At 41.1% G+C, this 14,971-nt stretch overlaps 2 protein-coding genes across 5 annotated transcripts in view; one reads left to right on the forward strand and one right to left on the reverse strand.

Moving 5' to 3' along the window:
• Positions 1-7: 7 nt before the first annotated feature.
• NOL8 (nucleolar protein 8) lies at positions 8-9,815 on the reverse strand. Of its 4 annotated transcripts, none has more exons than XM_015640528.3 (15): positions 9,769-9,815; positions 9,158-9,341; positions 8,954-9,016; positions 8,052-8,130; positions 7,608-7,755; positions 6,632-6,700; positions 4,409-6,319; positions 4,000-4,116; positions 3,556-3,675; positions 3,144-3,228; positions 2,649-2,787; positions 2,061-2,144; positions 842-1,116; positions 505-631; positions 8-196 (listed from the first exon to the last, which is right to left on the reverse strand). In XM_015640528.3, exons 2-15 carry the CDS (start codon positions 9,294-9,296, stop codon positions 61-63), a joined length of 3,492 nt encoding a protein of 1,163 aa, XP_015496014.1. In that variant the 5' UTR covers positions 9,297-9,341; positions 9,769-9,815; the 3' UTR covers positions 8-60. The 4 variants fall into 4 exon arrangements, with proteins under 4 accessions (XP_015496014.1, XP_015496012.1, XP_015496013.1 ...); XM_015640526.3 differs by having other exon boundaries at positions 9-196; positions 2,649-2,790; XM_015640527.3 differs by lacking the exon at positions 9,769-9,815 and adding an exon at positions 9,440-9,637 and having other exon boundaries at positions 9-196; positions 2,649-2,790.
• Positions 9,816-9,933: 118 nt separating this feature from the next.
• CENPP (centromere protein P) overlaps positions 9,934-14,971 on the forward strand; it is a 111,825-nt gene continuing 106,787 nt past the window's right edge. Inside the window, exons 1-4 of the mRNA XM_015640546.3 lie at positions 9,934-10,663; positions 11,799-11,953; positions 12,389-12,546; positions 12,895-12,983. Of these exons, the coding sequence (XP_015496032.1) occupies positions 11,817-11,953; positions 12,389-12,546; positions 12,895-12,983 (384 nt within the window). The 5' untranslated portion in view covers positions 9,934-10,663; positions 11,799-11,816. The remainder of the gene's footprint in view (positions 10,664-11,798; positions 11,954-12,388; positions 12,547-12,894; positions 12,984-14,971) is intronic.

Here is a 14,971-nt window from a genome sequence, read left to right on the forward strand (position 1 = left end):
AAGGATGGAGGATTTTGACTACAGAGCATTCATAACCAGGAGGCATCTTTTCCTCCTTACTCAAGTCCAGTAAGGGTTTAAAAGGGAAAAATATACAAAAGGGGGCTGAAGAAGTTGTGTCTTACCTCTTAGGCGTTCGTCATCTTTGGAGAAGAAGAAAACTCTAGCACTTTCTGTGCATGGTAGAGAAAGAACCCTAGACAAGTACAAAGGGGTTTTAGCATCCTCGAAGGTCCTATCAAATGCCCTGAGCACAAGTTAGAGCTGTAGTGCCTCAGAGAAATGGTGTACATGGAAGAGCTCTACTCCATAGTAAGCAAATAAAGCCTTCTATTAAAGAACCCCCACTTTTTACAAGAAAACTGACTGTGTGTCTTTGCCTTTTGGCTTTCCTTGCTCAGAGGTGTGCAGTGTCAGTTTCCCATTTCCTCAGTGCTGCCATTAATATTCCCACAGCATCCAACTACTACAGCCAAGTAGACAACAAATACAAATGGAACTTGCCTTTCTTGGTCTTCCTCAATTTCTGATGTCTCAGGCTCATCATCACCCTCAGAACTGCTGTCTTGGAAATGTGGATCTTCTTGCCACGTGACTTTTAGCGGTTTTATTGTTCCTAGTACGTAAGGCTCTGCAAAACCAGCACCAAAAAGAAAGAGAAGTCAAAACCAGATTATTTTTCTACTTGCCAGGAAAAATTCCTCTTTTCTAGTGAAATATTTACACTGGAGAAGACAGATTCGGGAAGGATAGAATCTTCTCCTCCCTGATTTTCTGAGCTGTAGCTCTGCTCCGGGATTTTCCACTTTGTTCTAGGCATCTCTTGCACATTTGGCCTTACCTTCTTTGATGCCCAAGTCCTCTGTGTCTCCAAAGAAGGAAAACTTGAAAGCACTGGACTCCTGAGTGCTGTCATTTTCAGGCAAAGGTTCCAGACGTTTGTCTGGGGCAGAGTCCTGTGCGTCCTCTTTGTCCCAGGGTATTTCCACTGTCTTTTCTGGATTATTCTTTGAAGATCCAAACAGGTCTTTTAAATCAGCAGCAATATCATAATAGATTTTTTCAGACACCTGAGGTTGTATCTCACTCTCTTCTTTCTTCTTCCTCTTGGCTTTTCTGAAATGAGATTGTTTAAGGATAGCAACTCAACACATGTCCTTTTCAAAGACAGCTTCCCTAAGAGCCACCTTGCTCTTCATGTCTCCCTAAACGTATCCAAGCCATTAAGGATTGGTTCACGTTCAAGGGTAAGCAGTGGGGAAACAGCTGAGGCTGGAGTCTAAAGGCAGGAATGAGTATCCTTTTTTGTTAGCTATGTCCTTAAGTGACTTTTCCCTTCACAATACATGGTAACATAGAAATCAAGAATCATTGAAATGCCAACAGCAAATTCGGTTATCCTACAGACCTGCAAATCTCTAAGTCCCTGAATTGACCTTTCTCATGTTCAGTGAGGTCAGAAAATCGCATGCAGAAAGAAGATGGATTAGAAAGGAAAGATGACACTACATGCTGGTTTTAGTGGTGACAATTCCTATACTATGTTTATGGATGCTAACTATGAGCAAAAGCAGGCAGCACATTGCCTGTGGAGAAGCAGGCTGCATAACCTTCTCAGTCTCACCTGAGAAAGTGGTCTGGGAAATCATAAAGAGGAATTAAAACAATCCTCAGAGATAGAAAAAATCCTTGCAGGTGCTGTTTGTCAGTTCCTTGTTTTCTTGCAAGAGAAGGTCGAGGGGTGGTGAACCCCACTGACCAATGATGGTGATGTGTTAGTTTACTAACCAGTAAGAGTTTTACCTTTCTGTACTTTCACGTATCAGTCTATAAAAGAAGATCTGAGGTAATAAACTTTTCTTTCCTGTTCAACTCACAAGAGAGTTTGTATCGTTCTTCTCGCCATTCCCAACAGAGTGACGTATGTTGATTTTAGCAACCACAGTGAGAACTACATTAAAATCAGAGCAATCTGCATAATTTCAAACTCAGTCTGTTGCTATAACCATCTTTCTATGGGATGAAACACCACAATTCTAGTTACCAAACTGTAACAGTACCTCTCCTTTTTTGTAGCACTTGGTTTCCTTTCAAAAACTGCATGGTCCTCTCTTGTTGGATCATAACGGAGGGCATTAATGTCTCTATAAAAACAGAAAGGAACAGAAACAACATTGTACATTCTAAATGCCAAACTGAAAGCTACCTCAAACTTTTACAGTCAGACTGGAATTCACATTTACCAAAAAAAGCTCTAAATTGATCCAAAATGTAACTGGCAGTTAGAAAGCACCCTCTAGTCAGTGTCTGGGTCAGGAAACATAAACGGAAGTGCATTTCATCAAATTGTGATGTTTCAGATAAAACACAACCCTCACTTGTGTGTTATGCAGTGAGTTTATACCTGCATCTGATAATCTCTTGAGGAGCTACATAAATACAGCTATCCATATAAATGTGGATATATTTCTTCTAGTACAAACACTCCATAAATTCAAATAGTCCAAAAGGAGCAAAAAACCCAAAACACACAGAAACCCTTTATGCCCATCTTCCAAAATTCAAAATTTCAGGGTCTTTCATTTTCCTTCCTAAAAAGCCTTAGCCTTCCTAAACCTCCTTCTTTACTGACAGTGGGTGATTCATACTTGAATTTCTTCACACTCGCTGTTTTATTTGGCTTGGGCTGCTCCAGGTTGATATTCAGGAGGCTTCCCAGTATTTCCAGATTTTTCTTTTTCTCTGCAGCAAGCTCCTCTTCTTCATCTGCCTTCAGGCTGTTTGTCTCTGCTAAGAGAATAATAAATATGTTCTATTTTCTCTGCTAAGCCAGTAATGTGGGATGCATAACATTTACTACAGTACTAGACAAGCTCCCATCTATGAACACATCACTTCCTTTATCTTGAAGCTACTTAAAGGTTTTCTGCCTTGCACTGTAGAAAGCCTTTAATTAGAAATGCCATAGGCATCTATTTCATGGCAAAGTCAGAGCATTTATTGAATCTGTTCCCTGCTTGCATCACACAAACGTGCAGCTCCCCTGCTGCTGACAGATGCTTTACAGAAGATCCTAGTAAAGCAGGAAAGGCTGTTGAAAGGCTCTATGGCTACCAGTAACCGGGAAATGTGATCAGCTTTACCTTCTTCCTCACTGTCACTCTCAAGGAATCGAGCATCCATGCGGAACCTTTCATCGGTGCCGAAGCGGGACTGCAGCTGCAGGAGCTGAACAAATGAAACAGATGCTATTTAAGCACTGGAGAAGAAAATCATCATTCAGTAACTTTTTTCTTTTATTATAACAATGGCAACGTACTCTTTACCTTCAGCTTTTGATGCCTTTTCCAGTTTTTTCTTTGTATACAAAGATGACAATGTCAAAGAAACTCCTCCCGCTTCCCACCACACATTATGTCCTTCCTTTAAGGGAATTCTATTTTAAGTTCATAAAAATCATATTCAGCAAGAATGAAATTATATAGGTAATGTTCTTCTGAAGTGATGTTATGGAGACCTACAGGAAAACTAAATTACAGTAATGGCTTCACTCACTTTTTCACCAGCTTTGCCTTCAAACTGAGGCTTAATTTTGAATCGCTCGTCATCCGTATCCTCTTGCTCATCTTCACTGCTATCAAACAGTCTGCCCGAAGGTCTGGGAGCTGAGTTCTCCTTTGTTACAGGAACAGAAAAGAAAAGCAGCTGTTCACATAAATTTGAGATTGTAAATCAGTACCAACTTTGTTTGTCTGCTCTCCAGTTTAGCTGAAAAAGCAAATTTCTTGCACAACCAGCTCTCTTCCTGATCCATGTGCTTCAAATCTTACCTTGTCCACACACCTTGTACAATTCTGCTTTACAGTTATGACTACTCAGTTTTGCCATAGGCAAAATACCCATGCAAAGGGAAACTCAGGTGTTACTACATGAGATAGTTTGGTATAAAAATTCAACTTTCTGATTATGTCATACTGATTGTTTCCCAGTAGCACTTACTTCTCCATGCATATTTCCCAGACTTGCATCTTTTTTCAACATCTCATCCACTTCAGCTTCGTCTTCCACATCAGAATTGAAGATGATGTGTTTGTGCTTTCCTGCTGGCTCCCTATCCTAGGAAAGAGAGAACTGTCAAGTCAAACATACCAAATACCTGGTACACTCAGACATGACAATCTGAAAGACATTTCCATGGCGCAAAAAGGGGAATCTGCTGTTCCTTTTGCAACTCTCCAGGTATTCCAGGAAGGAGGTATCTAGCATTTTGTATACTCTCAAAAGAAAAGTGGCAATGTCATCAGAAATTCCATTTGAATTTGAATCCAATTATGATTTTAAAACATCTTACTCCATATATATTAATTACCCTCTTGTACTGTGGACTATTCAGGTAATTTGTAATTACCAGATTTGAAAGAGCTCCTTGAATGAGTTTCTTCTGTAATTCCCTCTCTCTGTGTCTCTCTTCCAGAGCTGCCAGCCTCCTCTGGTTGTCCTGGAGCTGTTTTTCTCGTGTACTGGGCTCCTTTGAGGCAGCAGCACGAAGACAAAGCTCCTCATCTTTCAGAAGGCTTGTGTTCCCATTCCCACCTTTATTATCCTCACATTCTGGATTTTTTTTGCTTGTATTCCTCTTTAATGTTTTGGAAAGCAGTTTTGGACTCTTCAGCTGTTGTTTAACATGTTCCTGGGCCTCTGCAGCGTCACTGTCCGTGTCACTGCTTCCATCACCCTGGTCAGTACCAGCAGCAGCAGCTCTGTGCTCTGAATTTTGGTCTTGCAGAGAACTCACAACTTTGTTCTTCCCTTGCAAATGAGGCCTGGAACCAGGTTGAAGTCTCTGACCTGCTGAGGAGGCAGCAGCTGACAACTCCTCATGCTGTTCACAAGGCACTTTATCTGTCTTTTTGCTGCTGACTTCAAGTGAACAGAAGGGACGTTTCTTTGGCTGATTTTTAGATGAGTCCTCCCCACAGTAATATTTACAAGCTTCAAGTCCTAAACTTTCTACAGACTTCTTCTTTAACCCAGTGCTGTCCTTACTTAACTCTTTTATATGAAGGGACCCCATTCCTCTGAAGGGCTGATATTTCAAATGTGAATTACTTTGTCCCTTGGAGCCTTCCTTAGCAGCATCCTCCTCCCCTGCTATAATATCAGCCAGCACATCTTCAGGGCAGATGGGTTTTTTTTTAACTGCAAGATGAAATTTAGAAAGTTTTGATTTATTTACAGTATTATCCTTGGAATTATCTTCAATGCTGGACTGACAAGGAGTCTCTTCACTGCCTGACCCCTCTGCAGATGTCTCAGTGTTTTCTGTAGCCAATGCTTTTAAGTTCTCCAAGGTAAGGTCTAAGCGGTAACAGTTTCGCATCATGGACTCATAATCAGAGCTGATTTCAGACTCCCCTTTTTCAGACTCTGAACAAGAGCTGTCACTATCACGTGTCTCTGGTGTACTGCTGGCTGCTGAATTCTGCAAGGCAGCAATTCTGGATTTTTTAGTTTTCCCTTTTCTTTCAATGTGTTCATCTTTTAAACTGTGAGTTTTCAGTGAGGAGCCATTTACAATGCCACATTTTTTTTTACCTAATATTTCTTTTCTTTTCACCTTTCCCTGTTTAGAGTCTTCCAGAGTTTTACTTTCAGCAATAATCTCATCTGTATCTGCTGAATCATAACCATTATCACACTCCATAGTCTCTTTCTCTTTCTTACTTCCTTTCATAGCTTTCTTTGTGGCATCCAAATTGCTTAAAGACCAGTGGCTACTGTATTTTAATTCAAAATTATCCCCAACAATTTCCAAGTGCTCACTTTCAGTCTCAACACTTGTCTCAGCTTTCTGTCTTTCTGTCTCTCTCTTTACCATTGCTCTGATCTCCTCTTCAGAATCAATGTCACTATCAGAAACACTGCTATTAGTTTTGGCTGTAACTCCATTAGCATTGCTTTGATCTGATAATAAACCCCTCACTGATATTTTCCCATCCAGTCTCCTTGCTGGAGACAATTCCAACTCCTCACTAGGTTTGGGTTTTGATCTTTGGTGGAGCTGTGGAGAGTCTGTGTGTTTTGGATGTGATGGGGACCCAGAGGACAGAGCTGCTCCATTCAGGGCCTCACAGCCCAGCTGCCTCCGTTTTTCCGGCGGTTTCCTCATCCCAGGGAATTCCCCTCGCCTCTTCCTGGTCGTGCTGTCATCTCCCCCTTCCAGGTTCCAGGTGAGCTGGGACACAGGAGCTGCATGGGCCAGGTCTGCCTCCAGCTTCCTTAGGTTGTGGCAATACTTTGAGGGGTCATATTTCACAACGTTAGTCTGAGTTAAGGATTTGAAAGACCCCAATTCTTTCAGCAGACTCAGAGCTTTATGAGCAGACTGAATTCTGCAGGAAAGGACAGCAAAAAATCCTTTTTCATGTCATGACCATAAGCCTTTAAGCAACTGAATGCAGTGTAAAAGAACTATTCAAGTCACACAAACTTACTGCAGGATTTACTTGGGAGATTCACTAAATTAAGCCTGACAGAGCAGTAAAAATTAGAACTGTCAAGCAACTGTTTTTCCATATGACAAAAGAAGGAGGGGAACTGTGTTCAAGGCCAAACAATCAGAAAAGGATATTTTATTTTTTTGCTGATTCCTGAGGTGCAAGATGGGCAAGACTCTGCCAAATTTTCCAACTACCCATTTCTAAAAGAAAAGAAAAATAATCAGTGTTAAAAAAAGAGAGTGGAAGTAACTCTGGAATAAAACAAATATTTATACTTGAATAACAAAAACACAAATAAAGAACCACATGTGACTAATTTTTTTTTTTCTTTATTCTCTCTAGTGAGCCCTACCATACAACTTGGCTAGGCTTCTTCTCAAAAACAAAACAAAACCAACCAAAAAACTAAATTTCAACAACCTACAAATAAAGAGTGATAATAAAGTGCTAAATTTCCTTGCAAGTACTGTTTTTAATACAGGGTTTCTGGCTTATGAATTAACATTGGTACCTACAAAGACAGGATCACAATTATTTTGCTCTTTTCCCCCTTCTCACAAAAAAAAAAAATTAAATCCCTCCTAAACCATTCTGTGCTTTGAAAACTTTGTGTTAAATTCAAATTTTGTTGCCTAAATTTGCATGTTGAGTGACTTTATTCTTACCTTTGTAAGCATGTGCAGACCCTGATCCTGTGCTGAAGCCCATCCCCGTCACCAGAAGTTATTATGTGGTGCATAGAAATAAGTCACATATTCCCTTTACAAGCTTTTAAGTGTGACACAACCATATTCCCAATATAAATGAGAAACAAAGCATTTCCTCATTTCACAAAAATTTCCAATTTTTTGTGAGCATTGAAATGAGCATTTCCTCATTTCAGAAGTAGACAATATGATCATGATTATTTCCAGTCATTGCAAAAAATGACAGGAGCCTTCTCCATGTCTACACATGAGGTATTTCCTCAGAGTACTTTTCACAGCTTGGACTGTCACCCTTAATAATTAAGTTTCTTTACATAAAGCATAAATTTGGCATGAATTCAGATGCAATGAGCTCTCTTTTTCTTGTTTTATTTTTCTTGTATCTCTACCCCCACCATACCTTATGATCTGGCACCTCTGTACCTGGTACTGCTCTCATGTGGAAGTCCACAACTCCTGTCTCTTTCAGCGATTCCAACAGACCCTTTTGGTTATTTCTCTGTGGTTTTTCCTTCTGCAGCTTTGCTTCCTCCCTCTCCATGGCCAGCCTGTAGCAGAAAGTACAACACACATAGAAAAAAGTGTGCCCAGAACTGGAGCTGGCAGTGATCCCTTCCCACCAAACAGCAACTACTCACTACTCAGGGAATTAACACTCATCACCTTTGAGGGAATAATGATGCAAAATGTGTTACAGCATCAAACATAAATCAACAGCCCACAGAGTCTATAAAAACACAAACAATAAGAGTGTACAAGATGAAGGACTGTTGTAATATTACTAGATAAGCAGGAAAAAAAGTAGTTTTAGCAACAATGTGCATTCGAAAAGACTGATTTCTACCTGTGCAAAAAGCTTTCTTTGGCCAACTCAATTTGCAGTGTCCCCCCTTTCCATTTTGTTTTATTTAAAATTGATATGCCTGCAAAACAAAGAGATAGGCAATGAGTATTTTCTACATTAAAAAGAAATAAAAAAGCACATCACAGACTTTACTAGGCCTCTTTTCTATGGCAGCCTGAGGTTCCCTCGACAGGACCTTATACCTGATTGCTCACTTGGTTTAGGGCTGTAACTGAAAGGACCAATATGCAAATCTTCAACCAGAGGGTTCACACCCAAAACTGAAGTTCCCACTTCAGAAGTGCCTAATGGCAGCATTCCCCAGATCCAGGGGCACACTGCAAACAAAGCTTTACATCAGCTACTCTTCTAGGTTTCCTCTCACATAATTCAGTTTCGGTGTTTCATAGACCTGATGAAAGCATTTGAAGCACATATCCTTTTCATAAAAGGCTGAGAACAAACAAACAGGGTGCCCAGAGAAGCTGTGGCTGCCCCATCCCTGGAAGTGTCCCAGGCCAGGTTGGACAGGGGTTGAAGCAGGCTGGGATAGTGGAAGAAGTCCCTGCCCATGGCAGGGGGGTGCAATAAGATGATCATTAATGTTCCTTCCAAGCCAGACCATTCTATGAGTCTCTGAAACTCACAAATCACCTATTTCAGTCACAAGGAATCTTTTCAATCTGCTCACAGCAATTTCTGAAAACTTCAGCAAAGCAACTTCCATAAAACTGCAGCTAAAAGAAAATAAAATCAACCTGACAAGAGAATGAAAAAGGCTCTACTGTGACCACAACTGGACATGACAATATGAGTTACCAGCAATATAACTTGGCTCAAAAACATAACTAAGAAGAAAACAAAACAAAACACACAAAAAAAAAAATACCCAAAGCACTTACACTTTCTCAGATCTGGATCAGAAATGTTGACACTGATGTAAGCAAAAGTTTTCGTAGGATTCCCTGATCAATGACAAACATTAAGTTAATTTCTATGTAGTTTCATAATTTCCTTTAAAACTAAATGTCTCCGAAGCAAAAATTCCATTTCATGCTCCAAACAGAAAAGCAAGTAACTTTTAAAAGATGAAAGAAAACTATTACCCTGATCATCTTTTCTGGTAATAATCTCTGCCTCCGAAACACGCCCAAACTTGCCAAATCTTTCTTCCAGCTCAGCCTTGGAAACCGTATGGCCAAGCCCTCCAACATACAAGCGTCTGGAAACCTGTTCCTTCTCCATGCTGCAAAGTCAAGGCGTCAAACCCAGAACACACACTCTGTTCCTCTGCAAGGAAACAAAACAGTTCAGGGACACTCACGGAAATAATGTGATTAGAATAACGGATCATGGACAGATCAGCGCATTAAAAAGCCACAAAGAACCTTATGAGCAGAGCACTCCTTTGACTGGCAGTAGGTCACACGCGCTGTCCCAGCGCAGCGCTAGCAAACCCCGCGCTGCTGCAGGAAACCAGGGTTCAGGCGTTAGGGTTTCTTTAAAACCCTGGACCTGTATGTGCCAGAATAAGCGCAAAAGTCTCTTTACAATATAACCCCAGAGTTCCCTATGGAGGGACCGCGAGCCGCCCACAGCCCAGCCCAGCCCAGCCCAGCCCAGCCCGGCCACGACCCTCCCGGGAGATGCCGAGGGACCCCCGGCCTGAGGGGCGCCAGCCCCGCCACCCCCGGAGGTGTCCCCGGCCGGGCCTCACCGCCGCCATGTGCGAGCCCCGCAGTGCCACCACTTTACCTTCCCCCTCGCAACTCTTCCCAGCCCTCCCTCGAAAAAAAGGGTTCCGCCTCGTGGTGCCGCTGGATTCCGATCGGCTGCCGGGTTCTTGTTTCCGGCCGGTCAAGGGTGGTGAGCACACGGGGGCTGGGTCTTGTGGCAGCGGACGCTTTGAACTTGACTAACCGGGAAGAAAAGCAGAGCTGCTTTCCGGAAGACGTGAGCAAAAATTAACGTAAATAAGGGAACAGCCGACAAAGCAAGGCTTTTTCCTTTAATTTATAATAAAGAACTCGGGAATTATCCCCCAACAGCCCTGGTATTGGACAGGGAGGGGAAGGAAGGCGCGGCCAGCGCCTCCCGCTCGGGCAGCAGCGGTGGTAGCGCCCGGGCTCGTGGCTTGGCGCGCGGTTCGAAAAGCGCGGGGCGCGCGCGCTGGCTCTGAGGGCTCCTTTCCTCTCTCGCGCCGGCTCCGAGCTCTCACTGCCCTTCCCCTCAGCGCCGGTTCCGAGCTCTCACTGCCCTTCCCCTCAGCGCCGGTTCCGAGCTCTCTCTGCCCTTCCCCTCAGCGCCGGCTCCCTCCGCCTCTCCCTCAGCGCCGGCTGTCCGCGGCTGTGGCGGCTGCCGGGGCTTGCGGAGCTCCCGACTGCGCTGCTTGGACACCGTTCCGCCCCTGTGTCTCCTGCGAGCCTCGGCGCGGCTCAGCACCGGCTCCTCGGACCAGTCGCGATTTCGGCCTCGCCCTGAGAGCTCTGAAGGTCCGCAGGGAAGCAGCGGACACGGAACGCAGCATTTCGGTTCTCACAAGCGCTCCAAAGCGCTTCCCAGCACCTCTTGTGGCAGCATAAAGTCAAATACTCGGGGGTGTAAACGGGCAGGTACGTAGAAATGTGAAAGCTGTGCTGTTAATGCACAAATATTTATAAATATATACCCGTATGATATATAATAGGAGAAATGTTTGTAAAAGTTTTGTTCTACTTGATTAAAGAGCATTTTTTTCTAGATATAAAATCTTTGAAGTCGTAATTAGTGTTTGAGACTTCTGCAGCCTATAGAAATCCTTGAGTTTAAGTAGCTGTAAGTTGTTTGTCTTCTGTTACTGCTGTTAAAAGAGGGATCAGCTGACCTCGGGTAATGTTCTGGTTGTTGTAATGTTTTTCTTTTTCACACCATAATCTTTATTATGACCATGGCTTTCTTCACTGTATCCAGTTCAAAAAAATCTGGTGATGAGTGGTTACGTAATTGCGTATACTTCCTTTATTTGTTAAGTAAGTTTTTTATGCAAAGCATGCCTTTGATGTTGTTTTCTTACGTGTGTTATAAAGGCACTGCTTCCTATGAAATAAACGAATAAAATTTTATTTCCCCCTCTTCACTTTTTACTGAACGATGTTAGTGTGAAACTTGCACATAGAGTAGGCGTGGTTTAAAAAACCACAAAACTAAATGTTGGGCTTTTCCTTGCCAAAAACATTAGCACATTAGCTTTGATGTACATAACGTCTTTTACAGACTTCTGAATGTGTTGTAGCTAGGATGAATGTCAGATTATTATTTTTCTTGAAAACTGTTTTGAGGTTTATGTTTTTAATTATTGGTGAAATGTCTTTGCAATTTGTGTCTCTTTATTGCTGTTTACTCTGAAGGCAGATTGTGTTAGGAACAGTGTTAGGAGCAGCTGTGCCTCGTCTGCTCAGGTGAGTCATTAGGTCAACTGGTCAAAGCTGGGTTCCATTTTTTATCTGACTGCAATTGGTTTTCACCTGTGGAGCAGCTTGTTCTGTTAACAGCAAATGTAAAACAGCTGGATGCACTCCTGGATCAAATAAAGACTAATAAAAAAGGTTCTTAAAGCCTTTGACTCCATTAGATACTGATTAAACTTCTGTCTCTGGAGACTGTGTAGTGCTCTGTATCTTAAAACAATTGCCTAATGTTACATTTGTGTTTTTAAAAAACTGATTCCTTGTTTGTTCCTGAGAAAAATCCTTATTTTGTTTTATGTAGTAACAGTAGTTCTGAGAAATGGATGAGAGCACTTTTCAAGCTTATGAAGAAGAAATTCAGGCCCTGGAAGAAGAAATTAGGCTGTTGACAGAAAAGTATGAAGATATCCGACAAGAATCCACCTTCTTTTCTGAGGAGGAGATACTGAAGTCAATGTATGCCTTTTTATCATTTTTCCCATTTGTTAGATTAATAGGATTTCTTTGTCAAAATTCCTTGGGATAAGCTTTTGCCTCTATGTTAGGACTTTCCATGTGTTGGTAAATGTAAATTCCGTAGATAAAATATGTCACTTAGATGAGTACGGGCATCTTAGTTCCCTTTTCTTGCATGTTTTTGCACATTTCTCAAAATGGACACTTCCACCTGTGTGCCTATCTGGCAGTGAATAGAAGGGTTTATGTAAGTTAGAATAGTTTACTGTTTCCAGCAATGTGATCTGAAACTTGACTCTCAAAACTGATTTGGATCTGAAAACATCAGACCCCATTACCAATGCCTTTTATTTACTGATATTGCTGTACTGACATGTTATATCTAGGTATTTCTAGGTATTTTCCCCTTTTGATTTTTTTTTTTTTTCATTCTAGAAAATCATTCCAAAGAGAAACTCAGGGAGAAACCAAAGGACATGACTCTCCATCAGACCTGAAAGCTCAGCTTGAAAGTCTAGAAACAAATCTCTCATTTTTAATGGAGTTTACTGGGTTTCATTTCACAAGTCATTCCAAGAAAACAGTGGAAAAAAGTAAGCAATTTTGTGCCCTTTATTGAGCATACTGGTTGCAGGTCATCTGCAAACCTCTGTTCTAATTCACTGTTAGCTGAAAGACAATTACTTTAAAATACAATAGGATTTGGTTCATTGACAGAATATTTTCTGAGTAAATACTGTCCTTAATGGGAAAATGACAAACTACTGTTGTGCTTTGCACAGAGGGAACGTGGAGTTAGTTGTTGGAGTTTTTTAACAATTCAAACTTCTTTACATGAGGAGTGGTAACAGTTGGTACTTTAAATATGACTAAAGGAAGAAATGCAGTAGTCATTGAATCAAAATGAAATTGATTATTTTGCTAACTTGATTTTATAACAGCTAGAGACAGGACGGTGCAGAAGCATAGATTATCAGGGAAGTGTTACTCCCTGTCTTTTCAACTGGAATTCCAGCTTCTTGAAATGCAGGTAAGGGTCAATGTATGTTTTTTAAAAAAAACAACTATAAAACTTCAAATGGGCAAATGTCAGTGCTTCCTTTTCCAGCTGCAATCTTCAACTGTTTAATCTAAGTTTCAGTGGATTTTTTTGGCTCTTTAACATCTGGACCCAACTTTGGAATTCCATGTGCATCCAAGCAAGATAGTTTTGAAGGCCAGGTTTAGTGTTTAGCCAAAAAATGGTTACCACAGAATTATTTAAGTTGGAAAATCTAACCTGCAGGATGCTCTTGCACTTGCTGTCCTTCAGCTCCGCCAGGTGCCTGCTGGGGCCTTTGACCCAACTCAGCTTTAAAGTTGTTTTTTTTTAATTTAACGTGATGGGACTGACAGTGCACAGTAAAGATGTCCTTCCTATTCTTTAGAAAAAACACATTATGAATTTGGGAATTACAAAATATGTGTCTTTAGAAATTATAAAACTGCATTATGAATTTATGAATATTTAGGCAGCCACGCATGGAGTTTATCCTTTGAAACTGCAAGAGTTCAGCTGAATGAGAAACCACTGAAGTCTATTTGTGACGTGAAACTTGTGGTCTTCATGATGCCTCTTTACATTTGCTTGTATAAAACTGCACTTGGAATGTTTCTTAGCTGCATCTCCTGCAGCATGATGATATCTTTTTGTGCCAGTGGGGCTCAGAGGGGTTACTCGGTGTTAAGTTTACTGCCAATAGTATTGGTGCTTAAAGCCATTACACCACTGAGTGGCAGCACTTGGCTGCCTAATGTCTAAAATCTGGGCTACTTTGAATGTTGATGAGAGGGAATACCAGGTGTATATATACTTAAAAATCCTCATTTCAGCTGTAAAAGTATAGTTTTGAGCTATTTTTTGCATGATTTTTTTTGTTTGCTAGAAGTACATGGTATGACATTAACATGGACAAGGTAGTGCAGTTATAACCAGTTTCACCTGTCCTGAGGAGTAAAAGGTGACAGCTGTTTTTGGGAAGTGCCCAGCAGGTAACAGGTCTGTTGGTATGCAGCAGAAGATCAGGAATATTTTTTTTCACACTGTTAACTGTAGCTATTTATTCTAGTAGTGAAGTCACCCTAGAGTTAACTCAGTTCCATGGTATTAGGAGAGGACATGAGCTTAAAAATCAGGAAAAACAAGTCTAAGCCATTTGGGAAAGCACTCATTTAAATAGAGTTTCTTTCTTGCCCAGAGCTTTCCTTTTAAATCTTTTTATTTGGCCTCACAATGGCATTTTGGCATGTTAGTTACCCACCCCCCCCCACTGGCAAACCAATCCCTTCAGAGGGTGGCACATTAGCTTGTGACTTCTTGCAGCTTCTCCACACCTCCATCCCCCCGTTGTACCTTGTGCTCTAAACCTAAAATGATTTTTCCTGATGTTATTCAGTACATCCAACTAATCCCTGTAGTGCCTTGCTTTGCTTTTCCTATCTTTAGATTTCCATCTGATGGCTGTGTTAGCATGGCTTCTGTCCAAGCAGTACAGGGATTGCTGAAATGGGTGTGCAGTCCTCTCTTGTCATTCCCATTTGCTTGTAGTGACTTGGTGTAAGAAGTTTCAAGTGAGGCATTTCCTATGGTCTTCAAACCATGATTTTAAGCTTTTTCATTCACTGTTATCTAATCCATTACTTTGGTGTGTTCAAGAATGTGTAGAAAAGAGAGTTAACTTATTTTGTGTCTTTGTTTCTACCCTGACCAGTAGAAATGTTCTCATTCTTTAACAGCTTATTAGTTAATTTAGAATAATTTTATTATCCTGCACATATTTCTAAGTAACAGCAATTGTAAAAAAGGACAATATTTTGAGACAAAACTATAGGGTTTAAAATTTAAAAACCAGCCCAAAACTAACAGATAAAACCTCATATGTGAATTTTTTGATATATATTTTTAGGCAACTAAAGGTTGTGTTGAAAAATGAGAAGAATCTTAAAGAAGTGGGATTGATGTTAAAGGATGTAATGACC

Source organism: Parus major, chromosome 12 (genome assembly GCF_001522545.3).
Source record: "Parus major isolate Abel chromosome 12, Parus_major1.1, whole genome shotgun sequence".
NCBI lineage: Eukaryota > Metazoa > Chordata > Aves > Passeriformes > Paridae > Parus > Parus major.

Coding starts and splice junctions, on each gene's coding strand:
- NOL8 (XM_015640526.3), bottom strand. CDS start 9,296: ATGGAGAAGGAACAGGTTTCCAGACGCTTGTATGTTGGAGGGCTTGGC. Junction 8,131..8,953: donor TGATCCAGATCTGAGAAAGT/GTAAGTGCTTTG, acceptor TTTGTTTTGCAG/GCATATCAATTTTAAATAAA. Junction 6,701..7,607: donor CAGAGGTGCCAGATCATAAG/GTATGGTGGGGG, acceptor CTTTTCTTTTAG/AAATGGGTAGTTGGAAAATT.